The sequence below is a fragment of the Vicia villosa genome, linkage group LG3 (genome assembly GCF_029867415.1).
Source record: "Vicia villosa cultivar HV-30 ecotype Madison, WI linkage group LG3, Vvil1.0, whole genome shotgun sequence".
In the NCBI taxonomy this organism is placed as follows: Eukaryota; Viridiplantae; Streptophyta; class Magnoliopsida; order Fabales; family Fabaceae; genus Vicia; species Vicia villosa.
In genome coordinates this window covers 33,413,719-33,434,599 of record NC_081182.1, presented here as the reverse complement: position 1 = coordinate 33,434,599, position 20,881 = coordinate 33,413,719, and the positions used below count along the sequence as shown (strand labels likewise).

Below are 20,881 nucleotides of genomic sequence, written 5' to 3'. Positions count from 1 at the left end.
TTCGAATGTTGCGATCGTTTCTGAATAACAGTCTAGCTCGACAACTGTCTGTTATGGAGAGAATTCGGCTGAATCAAATATTCTTAGATGCAATCAAAGAATTCTAGGTAATTTTGGTCTCGACTCGGGAGAGAAACTATGGAAGGCGATTGCAAATTTAGGGGTGGTCATGATGGATTCAAGAAGATATTTCCAAAGAAGAATTGAGGAGATGGAGAATAATGAGAAGAATAGAAAGGTAGGTGGGAAGGTGAATTCTACAGATTTGAAATGATAGTCGTTTCCTTGAATATTAAGGGAGGGAAGTAGAATCAAGCGAAAGAGAATTAGTAGTATTATCCAAAAGGGGAAGGCGGATTTGTTTTTTATTCAGGAAATAAAAATAAAGGTGCTAATGTAAGTCGTGGCTAGGAGTTTTTGAAGGATGGAGGAAATTGATTATTCATTTTCAGAGGCGGAAGGCATGTCGGGTGGCTTATTAATTTTGTGGAAAGTTAGTTCCATATCAGTGGTTTTCAGCTTTTGCAGTATCGGTTATTTGGGTATCAAAGTAAGTTGGAACAATAGGTTGTACTATTTTGTTAATGTGTACTTTGCGTGTACGCTCTCTTTGAAGCGAGTTCTATGGAAAATGTTATTGGAACTAAAACAAAGGTATAGGCATGGTGATTGGATCATTGGGGGAAATTTGAATGCAATTAAGAAGAGGAGCGAGAGGGTTAGGATTCCTAATACGAGTTACAACACGGAGTGGAGGGAATTTTCTGAATTCATAGACAATAGTGGTTTGATTGATGTTCCTTGTAAAGGTAAGAAGTATAATTGGTATATTGGAGATAGGAAATCCAAAAGGGGAAGGCGGAAATGTTCATAGACGATAGTGGTTTGGTTGATGTTCCTTGTAAAGGTAAGAAGTATAGTTGGTATAGTGGAGATGGGAAATCCAAAAGGGGAAGGCGGATTTGTTTTTTGTTCATGAAATAAAAATGAAGGTGCTAACGAAAGTCGTGGCTAGGAGTTTTGGGGGGATGGAGGAAATTGATTATTCGTTTTCAGAGGCGGGAGGCATGTCGGGTGGCTTATTAATTTTGTGGAAAGTTAGTTCCATATCGGTGGTTTTCAGCTTTCGTGGTACCGGTTATTTGGGTATCAAAGTTAGTTGGAACAATAGGTTGTACTATTTTGTTAATGTGTACTCTACGTGTACAGTCTCTTTGAAGCGAGTTCTGTGAAAAAAGTTGTTGGAACTGAAACAAAGGTATAGGGACGGTGATTAGATCATTGGGGGAGATTTCAATGCCTTTAAGAAGAGGAGCAAGAGGGTTTGGATTTCTAATACGAGTTACAATACGGAGTGGAGGAAATTTTCTAGATTCATAGACGATAGTGGTTTGGTTGATGTTCCTTGTAAAGGTAAGAAGTATAATTGGTATAGTGGAGATGGAAAATCCAAGAGTAGGATTGATCACTTTTTTATTGATGATAGTATTGTCGCTTCATGGGGAGTAGTTGGTCAATTGATTGGTCTGAGAGACGTTTCGAATCATTGTTCGGTTTGGTTATTGGTGGATAAAAAGGATTGGGGGCCAAAACCATTCAATTTCAACAATGAATGGTTTCGCAATAAATATTTCTTTCATTTTGTGGAGTTCGAGTGGAAGGCGCTTGTTGTGAGCGGTAGGGGTGACTTTGTGTTTAAAGAGAAATTTTGTTTAATTAAGGAAATGCTCAAATGGTGGAATAAAACGGTTTTTGGCAAGTACGATTTCGAAGTGGAGGAAGGTGTTAGAGAGTTGAACGAGGCGGATGATCTTGACGATATGAGTGAAGAGGTACAAGCTTTTAAAATAAAGGCTAGTTGTAGATTTTGGTTGAATCTTAAAATCAAAGAGAATATGCTTATTCAGAAATCTAGGCTTAAGTGGTTAAATTATGGGGACTCGAATAGTAAATATTTTCATAGAGTAATGAAAGAGATGAGGAGGAGGAGGAGGAATCATATTTGTTCTATTGTTACGAGTAACAACATAATTAATAAGGTGAATGAGGTTAAGGAAGAGGTGAGGAATCATTTTGAAGGGAAGTTTGCGGAGAATTGTCTCAATAGACTGATTGTGGAAGGGGTTGTGTTCAATTCTTTGAGTTTGGAGGATGTCATATCCCTCGAATTACCTTTTTTTGAGGGGGAGATTAGGGAAGCGGTATGGAGTCATGAAGGCTCGAAAATTCCGGGTCCCGATGGTTTCTCTCTTCTTTTTGTGAAGAAGTGTTGGCTTTTCTTAAAAGAGGATTTTGTATCTTGTTTTAAGGATTTTCATTCAGGAGCTATATTGTCCAAGGTTATAACCTCTTCTTTTATTACCTTTATTCCTAAGTCCCCTAATCCGCTAGGATTAGATGATTATGGGTCTATTTTCTTGGTGGGACGTATTCATTAATTTATTTGTAAATTGTTGACCGGAAGGATTAAAAGGGTGTTGTCCACTATCATTTCTCAAAGTCAAAGTGCTTTTGTTCTGGGTCGTTAAATGCTTGATGGGGTTCTAGTAGATAACGAATTAGTGGATTATGCTTCTAGGGAGAGGAGGGAATGTCTTCTCTTCAATGTGGACTTTGAAAAGGCGTATGATAAGGTGATTTGGAACTTTCTGAAATTCATGATGAAAAAGATGGGTTTGGGAGAGGTGTGGTTGAGGTGGATGGAAGCGATGATATTTTCTAGCAAAATTTTGGTTCTTGTTAATGATAGTCCAACTAAAGAGTTTGTGGTGGAAAGGCGGTTACATCAAGGTGATCCTCTTTCTCCTTTTCTATTTATTATAGTGGCAGAAGAATTAAAACTTTTGGTGAATAAGGCAGTGGAAAATGGGGATTTCGTTGGATTTAAAGTGAAAGGAAAATGTTTTGTGGACGTTCTTCAATTTGCAGACGACACTTTATTGGTGGGGGACGGGAGTTGGAAGCATCTATGGGTAATCAAATCGGTTTTGAGAGGTTTTGAACTTGTTTTGGGTCTTGGTATAAATTTCAATAAGAGTAATCTTGTTGGAATTAATATTCATTCTCATTTTTTGGAACTGGCTACTTCTTTTCTCTTTTGTAGGACGGAGTCCAAGGAGTTTACTTTCCTTGGCATTCGAATTTGCTCTAATCCTAGAAGAATCCATTCATGGAGACCGATGGTGGAAAATATTAGGAAGCGTTTAAAGGGGGGGTGACTTAGTTTTGGGGGAAGATTCACTCTTTTAAAGTCGGTTTTAGGTAGTTTACCCATTTTTACTTTATCTTTCTACTTGACTCCTAGGGAGATAATTCGGGAGATCAATAAAATTCATAGTAATTTTCTTTGGGGAGGTGTGGAGGAGAAAAGGAGAGTTCATTGGGTGAGTTGGAATGATGTTTGTCTTTTGATGGATAAAGGAGGCCCCAGATTAAGGAGATTGGAAGATTTTAACACGACTCTTCTTCTTAAGTGGAGATGGGAAATTTTGGAGGCTTCTAACTCTTTGTGGTATAGTATGTTGAAGGCGTGTTACGGAGAAGTCAAGTTACGAGTTGTCATTGAAGGAGGGAAGTTTGATAATTATAACTCTAAGTCAGTTTGGTGGTCGGATATCATTGCTTTGGAAAAGAGGCTTCTGGAGGAATTTTTTGCGAAGAATTGCTTTTTCCGTTTAGGTGATGGTGTTACTTTCTCTTTTTAGCACTCTTAATAGTTAGAGGAGGGTATCATTAAAAATATGTTTCCTTCTTTGTTTGTTATTTCTTTATTACAAGATGTTTCCGCTGCCGGCATGGGAGGATGGATAGAAGGGTTTAGAGATGGAATGATCCTGGAATACCGCTTTTGCCTGAGTCGGAGGCTGCAACTGCTGCGGTTCTGTACGGTATGTTACAGCGCTGCCAGATTAGCTTTGCTGCAGGTGGCGCGACGGATTGTATCTCATGTAGACCATCGGAGCAGATTTGTTTCTCCGTTTCTTCTTACTACACTGTCTTATGTAGTAGGTACTTGAAATACCGCTCGCTCAACCATTTTGATTTTGTTTTATCTTTGGTTTGGAAGGTAGAAGTCCCGCTAAAAGTAAAATCTTTCGAGTGGTGATGCTTTGTGAATAGGTTTCCCACAAAAGATTTGTTAACTCATCGAGGTATTCTTTCATCTACTTCTAATCTTTGTTGCGTTTTTTGTGATGATATTGGCGAGTCTTCTGTCCACTCTCTTTTACTTTGTCGTAAAGCGGATGAGGTTTGGAAGGATTTGGCAAATTGGATTCGTTTGTTGAATTATAAAGTGGTTGATTTTAAAGAAAACTTTTGAAAATGGAGTTTCTTTTGTAAAATTAAGAAAGTTAGAAGAGGTAAGGTGAGATGGATTTGGTTGACTACCATTTGGAGTTTATGGTTGTTTAGGAACGGTATCTTCTTCAAGAATTCAAGGTAGATTATCCGAAATGTTGTTTGGGGTTGTAAAGTGTTGATTTGGAGGTGGACTTTTATTGAGAATATTTCTCATGTCAATTGTAATTTTTATGAGTTTGACAAAAACTTTTTATTTTACTTAAGTTATGTTTCAATTGGAGATCAATTTTTCCTCAAGACTTTGACCCCTTTTTGTAATCTCGTTCGAGAAGTTTTATTCTTTCTATATAACTAGCTTAAAAAAACATTACTATGTATGGAATTATGGAGAAAACTCTAAACAACATAAACAAAGGAATTATAATTTATATAAAGTTGGTTTAATGGTTGAAAAAGCCAAGGACATAGTCTAAATCATTCTTTTTTAATGCCAATACCTAAAATGCCACAAAGGGAGTATGCACAAATGGCAAAACATGGCATGCTTAGATAGCATATGTTTGGCTTAATCTATATATCTAAAAAGTGGCATGCTTAGATAGCATCTACATTGATTATTCAATCAATATATTTTTACTTATAATAAATATGAGAGAGAGTATGAAATAGGGGTATGAAATTTTTGTTGTTGATTTTTCTTAGTAAGAAAACTTTAGGAAATGGAGGCTTTCTTATTCTATCAGCATTTGAAATATGGCAAATCTGTAAACACATCAAAGGAGGTTAGGTGAAATTTTTTATGAATGCAACATCACATAGTGGGAGTAGATTTTCATTATTTCATTACGTCCATCCACGTGTAACGTGGGACCCATTGCATGGAAGATGACATTGTATTTGTATCCATATTCAAAACAAAATTAGTCGTAAAAATCAACTTCCAAAACATGTTAATTGTCAAACATACATAATAATCATATTACTAGTATAGTTTCTTTTGACTTTGGTCCCTTTCTAAGCCCACCACAATAGAAACATGAAAATACCATGAAGAATGATCACATATTGTCAAACAATGACAGGGTAATAATAACCGCAATGAGTTGAAACTCTTACAACATAGAATAAAATAGAAAAATAGTACTATATTCATAATTGTGTTTCTTTCATTTTATTTGTAACAAACAAGTCAATTTATATTAAAGATAAATATTTTCAACTTTTTAAAGTAAATTTAGATCTATATAGAAGAAAGAAAACAAAATACAAATTTGTGGTTAGTTCTGACAAAAAAAAAAACAAAGATTTGCCTCATCAAATATTTATTAATTTAATAATTAAATTGTTTTAAAAATTTTGACTATAAAATTAATGTGAATATCAATTAACTATGAAATTGATAAAAAGTTAACTTAGCAAATATCTAATCACCTAAATGTTATCAAGAACGCCTTAGTGAATATTTTATCAGGAGAAGTGAGTTGGGATAGAATCTCACACCCTTTTAGATGGTCATCAAAGTCTAAGCTTAAATATTCAACGTCTCGATCTGATCGAAGAACTTTAATATTCTTACCTAGTTGGTTTTGTACTTCATTCTTAAATTCCTTGAATTTTCAAAGGACTCAGATTTGTATTTCATTAAATACACATAACCATATCTACTTAAATCATCAGTAAATATGAAGTATTGAAAACCTCATGAAGTATTGAAAACCTCCTCTAACTGATATGTTCAATGGTCCATATGCATCCGTATGTATAAGGGCCAAAAGATCATTTCGTGAATGGGGATATTTTTTTCATCTTTCTAATTAAACAAGGTCTGCATTTCGGGCGAGACACGCTCCATTTTCATGAAACACATTGTATGGATTTATATTAGACATGAATCCTAACTTAAACCTCACTTCATAATCATGATAAATCGATATTCATTGTAACAAATCATAACCAAAACCTGAACATAATAAACCACTTCTTTTTTGTCAATTTTGTAAAGAGTAATCTTCAATTTTATATATGGAATCATCGAAAACCTTGAAGTCAGTAAATCTGAAAATGCAAAGTGCTGTCTTCCAAACAAAAAAGGGAACATAGTAAGAAACCTTAAGCTCAAGAATATTAAGGTATTATAATATTCACGTTTAAACTACAAAAAAGCTATATATACAAAGATCAAATCTACTAAAGTTAACTATTTTAATTCAGGGGCCACAAGGAAACTATACACATAATATCACCAAACATGGTAATCAGTAAATCTGTACATTTAAATAAAATAAAAAATCAACAATACTGTTAGAGACAAGTTCAGGAAAACACTTGTTTACAAGAAGAAATTCCACATAATAACCATGTTCCAATTTATTCTCTTTAAAAATGTCTCCCGTGGATCATCTCGATCCAGATTTACAAGTACAGCCGATCATAGCACCTGCAATGGTACAAAAGGACAGATTCACCTTTACAATTTAATACGCACATAAAAGCGCCCTGAAACACGATAATAGGGCCGTAAGTGACAACATGGGCTTAGGCAAGCATAATGGACCCAAAGTTTGGAGAGTTTATGTGAGGAAGAGCATGAGGAGGTGTTCATTTGCAACTAAGCAAGCCAATGCTTAGATTCTATGGGTTCTAGTTAAAGCATTTCCGGTTAATTAGCAAAGACGAGTATGTATGAAATACAGGTTCAACAAAATATGGGTGTCAAATGTTTAGAAAACAAAAATTGGAGATCACGACGAATGTATAATGGAGCTCTTTTCTTGAGACCAATTTTCTTGTTGCCCCCAAAGGGACCCACTTTGGGATATTTATGGTATTAGTAACTTCCTGGTTATACAAAGAATGTCAATATTAAGACCAATACAAGAGAAAAGAACAAATGAAATTACCAGCATGAGAAAATTAGTGAATCTCTTTAGCTTTGAGCACATTCAAAAGGGCGCATGCGTAGTGATCCTTCAGGAAATTCATGCATTCTAAATGGTTCTAAGAGCTCAAAGGGCCTGCAGAAAAAACAATCAGTTAATCACAAAATATCCTAAATGGCTGGTTTGTTTTGAGAGGCATTAAAGGATAAGCCAATTTATTTAAACATATCAATATAGCACAGAAATTTAATAAAATAAAGTATATATCTAAATATCATGCTCAATTGTCGAACAATGACAGTTAAGTATGAACAATAAAATTAAAAACCTAGCTCATAACTTTATCATTCATAATCCAATATAGGGTGATTTTAAGATTCATACAGGATTGAATCCCTATTACGGGATAACTTTTGTTGATTGTTCTCCATAGCAGTCAACACATCACCAGTCTCTGGTCCTGCGGAACCACCGGCCACAGAAGAAGGAACAGGAGCACTGGGAGTCCATATCTAGAGCAATCCACCACCAACTTCAGAGATTGAAATATTTTATTAAACTACAATAAATCATAGAATAACCATTCTCACCTTTATTGTGCTGTCAATCCCACTGGTTGCCACAGCAAAATCAAACGGATGACATTGTACGCAATTTACAACTGTAAGACAAAGAAATAGCTTCAGATAACAGTGCAAGGGGAAACTCCAAAAACTACAATACCATAGGAAAACAATGTTACCAGATTCGTCGCCACTCAGCATTTTCATGAGTCTACCGGTTCGCTTTTCCCAAATAAACCATCTGCCATCATCACTTCCGCTGGCAACATATTCACCTATAAACAAGTAAGAAGTTCAAAACAAGAATTGCAAATATGGACCAAAATGTTCACTCTCACACTTGCTTCTTATTTTCTAGAGATGAACCAATTAAAATGAGGAGATTCATTATGGTAGTATAAAAAAAAATAGTCATATTGCGCACTTTGTAAAATTATGATGGAATTCAAAGCTGATTGTAAAATTCACAGAAAATCTCATAAATAGAACACCTCTTTGACCAAGAAAATTGGCCTGTTTTATATCAGTCCCCACATTGCAGTGTCCAATAAATCTCTGCTTCATATCAATTGCTGCTTCAGGCTGCATGATAAATAATTAAGTTTACAATTAACCAAAAATGTATAAGCAAATTCTTATTACTTTAATAACAGGATAATGAATAATATATGGGTACAAATTGACAAGAGTATCAGATACAATATGCAAAAGATACATTCTTGAAAAATGTAGGATATCGTACAGGATACACCATACATGTGGTACACGTAACTAGATGTGCTTTAAAAAATATATAAAACATAAATATATAATTGCAATTCCAAAACTCCAAAATAACACATGCATTGATATTACTTTATGTAAACTGGTTAGATATTGTGTGTGGACTTTGGATCAAAAATCTAACAGTTGGAAACCACATGAACAACTAGATGATTAAAAGAGTGCGGTGAAAAATGGACCAAGGCATAACACATAAGTTGTGGTGATACTGCACATGAAGTAAATCTGGAAGAAGTGATCAGCGAGCTTTTTGTTCCTGCAGGTCAACAAACTGCTGGCATTCCTAGTAAAATCTCCCAAAAGAACACTTTAAGTTCTTGATAAGGGAATGGTTGAAACGTTGCACGGACTTGAATCGAAGTGTCCAACAATAAGGTTACATTTTTACGTAGTTAGGATTTGTATCTTGTTTTGTTTCTGATTTTGATTAAGGAATCTATTTTGTTATTTCCTTGATTATTAGGAGTTGAGATTAGTGTTATCAATCCCGGACAGTGCAACACAGTAGCCATCCCCAAAAGCACTAGCGAGATAGCGGATAGCAGGATGAGTGCTATTTTGAACAGCTAGCTGTGATTGACTAGTGAGAGGGTGAAATATGACAGCATGAGTGAGACAGTGTAAGAGAGGAGAAGCCTAAACATTGTTATGAGGTTTTTGCATTGGACAAGTCCAAACATACCCCAATAGAAAGAATAAATGTCACTATTGTCCCTACTTTCAGCAGAAGATAACAAAACAAACCTGATATGACGCTCTACCATTCTGTGATGATGACGATGAGGAGGAGGGTGATTCATACGAGCCACTTGCACCAACATGTTCTTCTGAGTCACCTCTTTGATGAATTCTAAGATTCAAACTCCCATGAAGAATATTTGAATCAGAATCATGTCCCTCATCATCAGATATTGATGTTTCAAAGTCCAACTCCAAATCCTCATCATAATCAGAATCATCCCTGTCAGATCCCGGACCATCTTGCGAAGCATCACTATTAGCCTCTGATCGGTAGAGTATGTCACTTAATGATAACATTCTTCCACCTCTTCCGTCAATTCTTGATGCTCCATCATTTGTCTTACTATTTTTCTCAGTTTCAGCTGTTAAACAAACCAGTTAGATCCACATGATGACATTAATCTTTGGCATGTAATTTTCTAGAGATAAAAAGCATTATTTGGAAATTAAATTGATTTTCTTATACCAAGTTTTAGCAGTTATGCCTACGGTAAATATAAGATACTTTAATTTTGATGGCCTTTATAAGAAAAATTGCATTTAAGTGAGCTTGATGTGACACAAACTTCTTTAGGGCCATTCAAACAAACTTCATTAGATAGAAAAGTGGAAGAATAACTATTGATTTATTTGCACATAGATGCAGGCAAAAGAAAAAATGGAGTAAGCTAATATAGAATTTTTTTTAGTCAAATCATGCCCCTTTTGTCCATACCTAAAACAATATCCTTCTTCACCTTCTCCACTCTTTCAGCAACTTCAGATTTGGATGGGGCCAGTGAGTGGGAAGCAACAGCAAAATCCAAAGCTTCTTTGTGTTTACCCAACTGCAAGGAAAATGGGAAATAAAATTCAGTAATGGGTCCTAGAAATGAACAAACAGGTTCTGCAATCAGAAAGGCTTATGCAAACAAATGGTTTTGAATAATTAACATAAATTCATACATATTGTTAACAGACTTATTAGAAAATAAATGCCGTAAATCTCAAATCCTATAGAAGCATTTGCGGCCACTCTCAATCTTATCAAGCAGGGCTTAATGTCTCAACTCTGTTTTTCCTTAATAAGAATTTGCATAGATAAACAAGCATCGACCTTCTCTTTGGTTGGACAGAGAGGGGTGGGGGGAGATTCTTAACTCTAAGACAAAACACTGAATAAAATACACAATCATAAACAAGCCCTCCACTATTAACTTCGTCCTTCCATATGAGTACACTTACTGTATTTCTCAAGAAGCGTTTGATAGCCGAAAGTTATGACTCAGCTAACTTGTCATATTTTGAATGCAATGGGGAGGAGGGAGGGAAATTCTCAATTCTAAAACAAAACAATAAATAAAATAAAATAGACAAGCTTTAACAAACCCTCCACTGTTAACCTCATCCATATGAGAACACTAGCTGTATATCTCATGAGCCTATTGTTTCTATCCAACGAAAAATTATGACTCTGCTAAATTATAATATTTTGAATGTGAGTCTTAAATGCAACAAGACAGTCTTGAATACCACCTCCTTTACACATTATTCAACAACGTTTCAAAGTAAAAACATTCTAAAAATGTAGTTCATACATCCAAAAGTACCTGAGACAAAGCTTCTGACATGTAGTACAGTGGTTTATATGAGGATTTATCGATTTTCCTAGCAGCATGGCAGTCTCTTATAGCCATATGAGCATCGTTTTTCCACTTCCTCTGGATATGGATGTAATTTCAAAAGATGTTCCATTCAGCAAAAATGAAGGAAAAAAATTGAACTGAAAGGAAAAGAAAAACTCTAAGCCTCAGTTTAGCAATATTAAGAAGAACCTTAAGCAATAGTGCAGCACGAGTACACAAGCATTCATGTTTTAGTGCAGGCCCAATAATATGATTGTAGCCATTCAAAACTTCATTGCATGCCTCAATTCCATAATAGAACACCCCCTCCTCTAATGATTTCTTAGCATATTTTATTAGTTTCCTACACTTGTCAAGCTGTAAAACTCAGTTAGTTAACAAAACACTGCAAAACTAAAGAAACATTTCTTTATACAGATCTATTGAAAAATCACTTATAGATATATTTTTAAAAAATTATCAAAATATGATGCACACTGCATACCTTAGCAGCGATGTTCTTTTTAGCATGAAAACCATTTGGGAAGACATTAGGCACAAAAGGCTGCAATTCTACCCCATTAACTGTTGGAGAGTAAGTCACCAACTTTGATACATCACCTGAAGTATATTGCACCTCATTCACTCCAGCTGCATATTGCAAGAATAAGCATAATCTCAACAACTTTGACAGTCCTCACAAAACTCAGTAACAACAGGCTACTAACATAATAAAGATGCCAAAGCTAAAGAGTAAGAGCTAGTTTGGATAAACAATGCAATAAGCACTTGTGCAAAAAGAAATATTTGGCAGAATCTCACAGTATTTAAGAGTCTTTTAAACAAAAAACAAAAAAATTTGTATAAAAGTTGAAATTAGTTTCACAATCTCATAAACACCTACAAGTTTATAATAAAGACTTTTTCACAATCAAAGATCCATAAAACTTATTTTAATTGAGAAGCTTCCATAAACAAAGAAATTAATCCAAACTAGGCCTAGATCTTTGAGAACATCTGAAACCACGCCATACCAAAATACTTAAATATATATGCAGTGCATCAAATAAAACATATCAAATAAAATGAATCATTCTGATTAAAAGGGTTATTTTAGGAAGGGGTCCCCTCCTCGTTTAGGATATAATCTGCATCAAAATGATATGATAAGAAATATGCAGAGAGTTACAAAAAACACGGTGAAGTATAGTAAAAGCTGAAGGAACAGTCCTAATATAAGCAAGACCAACATGTCCACTAACATTGATAAACCAACAAAGTGAAACACAGCATCAAGTGGCCTCTTCAAAACCCAGTTTAACAAAATGGAGAAAATTACTTATCTAACCTTAATTGTTTTGATAGAGTATCAGTATTTGACCTACCTTGCGAATACTAGTATACTACACGCCTCGAAGCACTTTTTTTCATTTTCTTTTTTCTATGTTTTTGACTATCGGAGTTAAAGATTCAAAGGATACCAAATATAGAATAAATAACATGACAGTGTGCACAACAATTTGCACAGCTAAACTGCTGTATAATTATACTGCTTTTAATACCCAAAACAATTTGAACAAGTGCACATTATTTCATACTAGTAGTGACATACAACTATAAATAAACAAGAAACAAGGTATATTGTAAACATTTTACCATGATTTACATTCATCAAGTAAACATGTTCTCCACTATAGCTAAGGAGAACCTCAGACCCATCAGGACTAAAAGTAACGTGAGTTAAGTGCAAATTTGGATGTCCCTGGAGAAAAAGACACAACATAAGTGCAACGGTATTTGCTTAAAGTAGAAGGGAAGACTTAAACCAGCATAACATATCAAAAGAAAATGGATGAGAGAACATGGTAACTTCTAGAACCCAGAGATGTATGGTAACTACACAAAGATTTTAGTTATACTTTCAACTTTATTTGTTCAGAAATTTAAATAAAAATAGAAAAATATAGTAGAATGAGGTAAAAGTAAAAAAGCTATAGTTGGTCAAAAAAATTTAAATAATTTCTATTCACATGGGAATATAAGATTTCCGTCCTTTATCACAAAAATGAAAAAGAGAGAAACCATGAGTGAAGTATATTCCTAAAGAATCGGAGATATCATAATTTCTAAATGGATACAATTTTGTTTCTTTTCATCAGCCAGGAGTGCATACAAAAGTTAAAATTCCTACCCCCAGCCTTTATCAGTAAGTTAACATGAAGATGTGAGTTTTGTATGATCAAAAAAGAAAATCTTTTATCATATATGAGAAAGAAAGATGGCATGGTCTCTGTTTTAGACGGCTCTGTACTGCACTTCTTTCCCCTAGTAAAGATGATTTACTTTTTACCCAAAAAGGGGGACTTCTTATCTCCACAATACCTCACAGACTTAAGTGAACAATGCAATACTTATTCAAAAGCAAATAATAGTAGACTACTAAAGCAAAGGACTAACACGGTCAGAAAGATGCATTGGACAGAAATAATTAACACAGGGAGGTGAGGACATTCTTTTCCCAGAGGAACTTAGAGGTGGTAGCATCCTTCTATCATACAGACGTGCAAAAGCATCACTGCAAAAAATAAGAAAACCTAAACTCAGTTTAAAATAGTTAAATTGAAATAAGTAGCAAATGAGAAAGCCTCACCAAAGACACTTACCTCCCGCCAACAAGGAGCAAATGAGGTCTAGTTGAACTAATATCAAAAGATTTTAAAGAAAGGACTTGTTTAGGAGGATCACCAAGGGATCTTTTGGCTCCATTCCGCAAATCAAGCTGACATTAACCATTGAATGTGGATGTCAATAAATGAAAAACTCTAAGGATTTTAGCTACAGAAAACAATGATCATAATGCACGTCTTCTTGACTATTTTTCAGTAGAAAAGTCAAGGAATTACATTATAGCCAACCTGTTGAGATTCTATCTAATTCCAGAGAATTAACAAAAGACATTAGTGATAGCATCACAAGACCTAAGATGCTATCATAATACCAATTATACATCTAAATATCTAATATTTACTTCCCTTGAGATACCTTAGTCATACAGGTTTCGCATTTGCACTTTTAATTATAATATGCAAATAAGCAACTCACAATAGTTTGGAGAGCAAGAATAAAATTGATAGACCCGTTAGAATTATGTTGTGTTGAGTAAATATCTCTATGATTAGGTTTGTTGGTTCTTATCCCTATAATCAAGGGATTTGATTTGCAAATACTTGGTTCTAAATAAGACAGCTGAGATTATATTTCTTCTCAAGTAGTTCAAATTGGTATCAAGAGCTCTGGTTTATTTTATCTCAGTCTTGTTAGGATTTTTCAGCAACAGTAATATTGGTTCTTGAATAATCAAGTAAGAATCTCATCGGAGTACCGCCATCACCGTCGAACCGCTGCCTCATACAGTGACAGGCACTCCACCACGGATCTCGCTAGGCACCAATCTGCCAGAGCCCAAACAAACATCACCAGAAAACTGCCTACATGCCGCCTGGACCACAGTCATTCACCTGCACGTAAGAGACTTCCGCGCCTACTTCCAAAGGTCCGATTGTGACAGTTTTCACATTCAACTTGCCGGCATATTCTCTATCTCTTATGGTGGATAGTCGTCTAATTCAATCCCTAAATCCGTGGTTTTTGGTCTACCTCGATATTTGCTCTATTTTTACATGTTTATGTGCATCCCTGATCTATGAGCACAATAACAGATATTTTTTGGTCATCCCCTATTGTTTTGCCTTGTTTTCTAGTCTAATTGCCAATGGAGCAACATCTACAAACAAGTCTCCGTTATCCTTTGTGTTCTTCGGCTGTCTAATTTCCACATTAATGAAACTAAGCCGCTATCAAGATGTGGTTTTTTTGGGTCAAGATATGCCTGATCATTTGACTAAAAGTAAAAAGGATAAGAATGATGCTGCAGCAGAACATGAGCAATGGAAGAAAGCTGTGCACGGTTAGTCGGTCTTTTGTACTTTGTTACTTTTCCCCCACGTCCCTCAACAGAATGATATTGCACAAAGAAAACATTGTCATATTATTGAAAACACGCACACTTTGTTGATATATGACAATGCACCTACAAAATTATGGTGGTGATGCTGTGTTTACAGTTGTTTTTTGATTGATAGAATGCCTTCTTCATCTTTAAACAACAAAGCACCTCATTCTCCTTTATGTCCCAATGAACCTCTCATTAGAGTTTCTCCTAGTGACTTTGGTTCTACTTGTTTTGTTCATGATCTTACTCTAGGTCTTGATAAGGCTCATGCTATCAAATGTGTCTTCCTTGTTTACTAGATATCATTCTTATAAGTGAGAAAAATCTTTATCTTTCATCACTTTACAAGTCGGTTTCGTAGGATTGAGTTAGGCTCAATCCAAATTCTAAAACATTCTCTATTAGAAAACCTCATCTCATTTATAGTATTTTGAGTTATCATAGCTTATACCCATCCCATTTATAGTATTTTGAGTTATCATAGCTTATACCCATCCCATTATGCATGTATCTGCCCTTTACTCTGACTATCCCTAAAATTGTATAAGAAATACTTTCTCATCTAGGATGGCTAGATGAGAAAATTTTGATTGACATGTTACAAGCAACCAACAATTGAGGCCTCTCATATAGCAGATGAACTTATCTTCAACCAACCAACTAGTACTTTCATTGATAAATTTGAGTATTCCAGATAATGGGGAGTTTTCCATCCAACCAACCAACAATTGGTAAATTTGAGTATTCCAGATGATGGGGATTCGGTTCTAAAAGAAAACATATGACCTTGAACATAAAGGAAGTTTTCAAGATTCAATCCAACTCTGCATTTTCACATGCCAGAAAATGTTCTTTAAAATTCCAAACTAATAAGTGGAAATCACTACAGATGAATTAAACCACTTACCAAAACATTGTGACACTCTTGGTGCGAAGCTCCTGCAGGAGGACAAGAGGTACCTTCCCGAATATCATGTTGTCTTAAGGTTCCATCTTCACTGGCACTCCATACCACATTGGGGTTTCCATTTTCAACCTGCAAAAACATAACAGACAAGACATGAAAATACATTTGTGTTACTTTACCACAATTGATGTAAATTGTAACATTATTCAAACTGCCAACTCATGATTTTCTTAAACCACATAACTTACAGCCAATTTCTTGACTCTACGAGTGTGGCATTGGTAAAGTGCTGACGGAACAACGGCAACATCATCAAGTCCATTCCCACTTACACGAGATCTATTGAATAACCGAACCTGCCAACAGGAAAAAAAAAACATACAAAGTTAGGGAATTAAAATTGCACTAACCACAAAAAGAAAATCAAATAGCTCATTACTTCAGCATCTCCAGCTCCAGAGACTACAAGCTCATCAGAAGTTTCTGGTATGAACTTAGTACAGAATATATTTGCAGTATGTCCAGTCTCAATCGAATGCACTAGTTTCTGACTATAATAGCTCCAAATATTAATCTGCAAAATTACATGCAAACAATTCAATAAGATACATTAGCCAGTTTAAAATATATTCTTACACTTTAGTCTACGAGATCATGCTTTCAATGACAACGAAAGAAATGTATCATATCATACCCGTGTATCATCTGATCCTGATATCAATAACGATCCTTTCGTATTCCAAGCCACGGTATTAACACAACCAAGATGTCCCTATTCAAATCACATGAGCAAAAGGATACTCATCAAAAGGCAACAATAATCTAATTAGAGGATAACAATCTAATTTCACAAACCTGTAACTCTTTTTCTTGAGAAAGCCTCCGAATCAAAGAGGAGTGAGTCTGCAAACTCTGATTAACATCCTAATTCAAAAGAAAACAGCATTTTCTCGGTCAAGATAACACAATACAGTAAAGATGAAGAAAATCAAAAGCTAAATTATCATCATCCATCGGATTGAAAATCGGAATTAGCACAGTAATCGTGAAGATTAAGCTAAATTGAGTTTAAAACAAAGTGTAATAACAAAGGAAGAATGGATACATACAAGGCGAGGGTGAAGGTAACGGGAATCGAGAGTCTTGTGTATGTTGCCGTCGAGATAAGGAATGGAATCCATTGTTGAAGTTGTAATCGCTCTGAGGAATCGCAGTGTGTGCGGTTGTGATAGGGGGAGTGGAAGGAAGTAGCGAAGTCGATCAGCGTGATTTTTTCATCCAATTGCTGTTGGGGCGGTTCTCTTAATAGTAATTTCGCTACTACTATGACATTTTTTGGGTTTGCATCAATTTTGAGTTAGAAAATCGTTTGATAATTCGAAGTTAAAATTGCAAAGATTTGGATGATCAATTTTTTACTCTAAAAGTAATAAAATAAAATTTCAATTTAATTAAGTGCAATTTAATTTGGATTATTTTTTAATTATTTAAATTATAATTGTGTGAAGAAAAAAATTATTATTATTATTATATTACAAAAACACAATAAATAACAAATTTGATATAAAATATAATATTAAAATTCTATAAATAAAATGTAATAATGTTATAGTGCATGTGAGAGGTCTAATACCAAAAAGGTTCAAATATGCATCCAACAATGCAAAGCCCAAATAAAAATATCATTGTAACGAGTGACACACGTGAGACTTAACGTACATTTTTAATGCAAGTCCGAATAAAATTGTTCGTTGAAGTACTAACATTGTAGGTCCACTCTCGCATTGTTGTATTGGAGATCCACGTTTTCGTATCAAAAGGAGGAAAATTATGGTTTTTCCCTTGGGATTCTCGTGTGCACGGTGCAACCCATCGCGACGTGATGAGGCTTGCATCGCAGCACGATATTGACCTGTCACAGCGTGACTGACATGTGATGACAGTCGTCATTACGTGAATTTTTGAAGAAATTTTGGTAAATTTAGAAGAAGAATGATCAAAAACCATGTTAAAGTATGAAGAATCAAGAAAAAAGTCAATACAAGGAAAATACAAAGACTTAGTGAAATTTGTGATAAAAAAGGAGGTAAAACAGTGGTTTTTCCCATGGGGTTCTTACGTGCACGATGCAATCCATTGCGACGCAATGAAGTTTGCATCGCGGTGCGATATTGACCGGTCACGACGCGATGGACACTTTTCAGCTGACACACTTTTTCTATTTATTTGCAACTTTGGCCACTTTTTCAGGCGGTTTCGAATTATAAGAAGAAAGTGACAACTAGGGTCATTCAGTGAGCGGTTTTGGATTACTTTGAAGTTCCTAGAGAGCGATTCTTCCGTAGATTTTGATGATGAATACTTCGCCACTCATGATATTGGTTTACTTATCAATGAGAAGCTAAGTTTCTATATATTAGGGTTTTTTAAATGAACCTTACTTTTACTTTGTTGGATCATATGTCTGTTTGAGATTTATTGAGTACTTTCAATGTTATTATCTTATTTAAATTGCTCTCGTGTTAAATATTTTTTATCGCTTAAAGGCGTATGAACTGATCTAGATGATAAAGTATTTTTTAATGTTAGTCTAGTTACCCGAACTAGGCAGATTATTCAACTCTGAAATGAACTAGGAATAGGAATTTATGAGTTGTTGCTCATGAATTAACACACTGATAACACCTATTTTTTTTGAATTGGCCTGGAGAATTAGGGGGCTATTGTATAAATTAGTTACATGCATACCAAGAAATTGGGTGTAGTGATTATGTTAATTCGTAATGAGATAATAATATGATTAAAACTCAACACGTACACAGTTCATCAACAGGTAAAAATAAAAGGATTCGATAAATAATTCTAATCGTCTTCGCAATCTTGAATGACCTTCTTTTTCAACTCTCAATTTAAAACCGCTTTTCAAACATCCCTCATTTAACTACTAAATTTGACAATTAATTTTCTTGTTAAAATTCAATCATCAAGGAGACGAGTCTTTTATTATTACTTCGATATTATCGACACACTAGCAGAAAATTCGTAAGTTTTTGGCTCCTTGTGGGGGATTGTTGATTTCCAACAAGGCACTTTAGTTCGCCGATTTTAGATTTCTATTTTTTTATTTTTGTTTTAATTTTTTGCAATTTTAATTTTAGTTCTAATTTTTATTTTCTTTTGATTTTAATTTTATCTTTACTTTTGTGTTATTTGGTGTGGTGCTACTAAGATATCTTTTGTTTGATTATGCGAGGTACTGACATGACGCTGATATCGATAGATCCTGAAATCTAAAGAATAATATGTGCATTCGTAAAGCAAAAAAAGAAGCACTTCAAGCTACCAAAGAAGTAAAGGAAGAGAAAGTAGAGACAACAGACCCAGTGCGTCAAACGTTGGGGGGTTATTGTAGGAGAACCGACTATGACCAAATTTGTTTAGATTTCTAACTAGCGAATCTAGTAACTTTTGACATCAAAATTTTTATGCTTACTGGTTTAAAAGAGAGCCCATTCGACGTGCAAGCAATCGTGGATCCTTGGGAGAATCTTGTTAAATTTTATGAGACTTGCTTGATGTGCAAACCAAGCGTTGAAATCAACGAATATCAGGTAAAGTTACGTTTGTTTAGTTTTTCCTTGATAGGTCTCTCAAAGGATTGGTGGAAGTGCATTCCAAATGGCACTATCCAAACATGGACAGAGATAGAAGACAAGTTTCTCAAAAGGTACTGGTCCAATACTCGGTTTGTGGAAAGAAAAGCCATAATTACTACTTTTTCTCAAGACGGGGCAGAATCATTATCAGATGCATGAGAAAGATTCAAATTGTTACTGCAAAAGAGCCTGAATCACAACATGATTTATATAGATAAGATGACACACTTCATCGATGGGTTGAGAAATCAAACGAGAATGTTTCTCGATGCCTCGGTTGGAGGTAAATTGAGATTAAAAATGGATGAAAAGTTGAAAACATTGATTGAAAATATGTGTTAGAATAGGTATCATTCAAGTAAGCGCGTAATAAAATCAAAAGTTATTCATGTCGTCGAGTCGATAATAGCTTTGGCCGTTCAATTAGAAGTACTTACTAAATAGTTATGTGGAAGAAAACATGCCAATGGTAATTGTTTCATCGAGGTTGAGAGTGCATGAGTTCATTATGCTAATTTTCAGAAGAATAATCCATATTTCAACACATACAATCCAAGTTGGATGGATCCTCCTAATTTCAAGTTGAGTAACAATTAGACTTTAAATGCTAATCAATGTGTTCAACAAGTTCCTCCAACACCTCAACGCAAGCCCTCGCCTCTTGAAGAAGCATTGGAAAGTTTCATGAAGCTCGTTGCTAAGAGTTTATCTAAGAAGAATTTTATTCAAACTTGTGTAATATGCTTTCAAAAAGAAACTCTATAAACACGACTCATTGTATTTCAACTCTTAGGTTGATTGTTCCTTGAGAGACTAGGGTATAGTCATAACTTCTCAAGAAGACATTGACGAATAGTCTTTTTGGTTTGTAACATTGATAACTGGTCTTTGTTGTGTGTCTATAATCAATTCGGTTATAATCGATAAGTTCTTATTTGAGAAGGCAAAATCACCTAAGCGGATGGACTAGATTAACTTTATTAACAATGAACTAGGATAAAAATGATTGTGTCATTTGTTTTTGTTCTTGTGTTCTTTGTATTTGACTTGGGAAGAATTTGTTTTAAATCATGAAACCTAATTCATACCCCCATTTTCTTGTGTTTCTCGCACCTTCATATTATAGGGTCCTCATCGCTATTCAATAAAAAACTAATTTCTCATCTCCACAATTGATGAATTATTAGATAAACTTGGTGTTGCATCAATTTTTACCAAGATAGATTTACGCTATGGCTATCATCAAATTAGTGTTTCATTGGAAGATATACAAAAAACTATGTTTCGAACTTTCGATTGTCATTATGAATTTCTTGTGATGACATTTAGGCTTACTGAAGCCTCATCCCTTTTTCAATCTGCCATGAATGTTTTACTATGTACTTACCTTTAACGATTTGTTTTAGTTTATTTATGATATCTTGATTTACAGTT

General features: G+C 34.7%; 2 protein-coding genes across 2 annotated transcripts; one reads left to right on the top strand and one right to left on the bottom strand.

Annotated features, from left to right (window-relative positions):
• The first annotated feature begins 424 nt into the window (after positions 1–424).
• LOC131657846 (uncharacterized) lies at positions 425–2,438 on the top strand. Its single transcript, XM_058927202.1, has 2 exons — positions 425–809; positions 1,414–2,438. The coding sequence occupies exons 1-2, from the start codon at positions 425–427 to the stop codon at positions 2,436–2,438; spliced, it is 1,410 nt and encodes a 469-aa protein (XP_058783185.1).
• A 3,973-nt stretch (positions 2,439–6,411) lies between these two features.
• LOC131660911 (protein ALTERED SEED GERMINATION 2) lies at positions 6,412–17,174 on the bottom strand. The gene is made up of 20 exons (XM_058930269.1): positions 16,901–17,174; positions 16,647–16,715; positions 16,486–16,563; positions 16,231–16,365; positions 16,040–16,147; positions 15,792–15,920; positions 13,536–13,651; positions 13,330–13,447; positions 12,529–12,634; positions 11,378–11,523; positions 11,083–11,250; positions 10,858–10,968; positions 9,984–10,095; positions 9,272–9,630; positions 8,236–8,326; positions 7,924–8,019; positions 7,772–7,842; positions 7,566–7,693; positions 7,203–7,316; positions 6,412–6,739 (listed from the first exon to the last, which is right to left on the bottom strand). Exons 1-19 carry the CDS (start codon positions 16,970–16,972, stop codon positions 7,229–7,231), a joined length of 2,301 nt encoding a protein of 766 aa, XP_058786252.1. The 5' UTR covers positions 16,973–17,174; the 3' UTR covers positions 6,412–6,739; positions 7,203–7,228.
• Between the last annotated feature and the right edge of the window lie 3,707 nt (positions 17,175–20,881).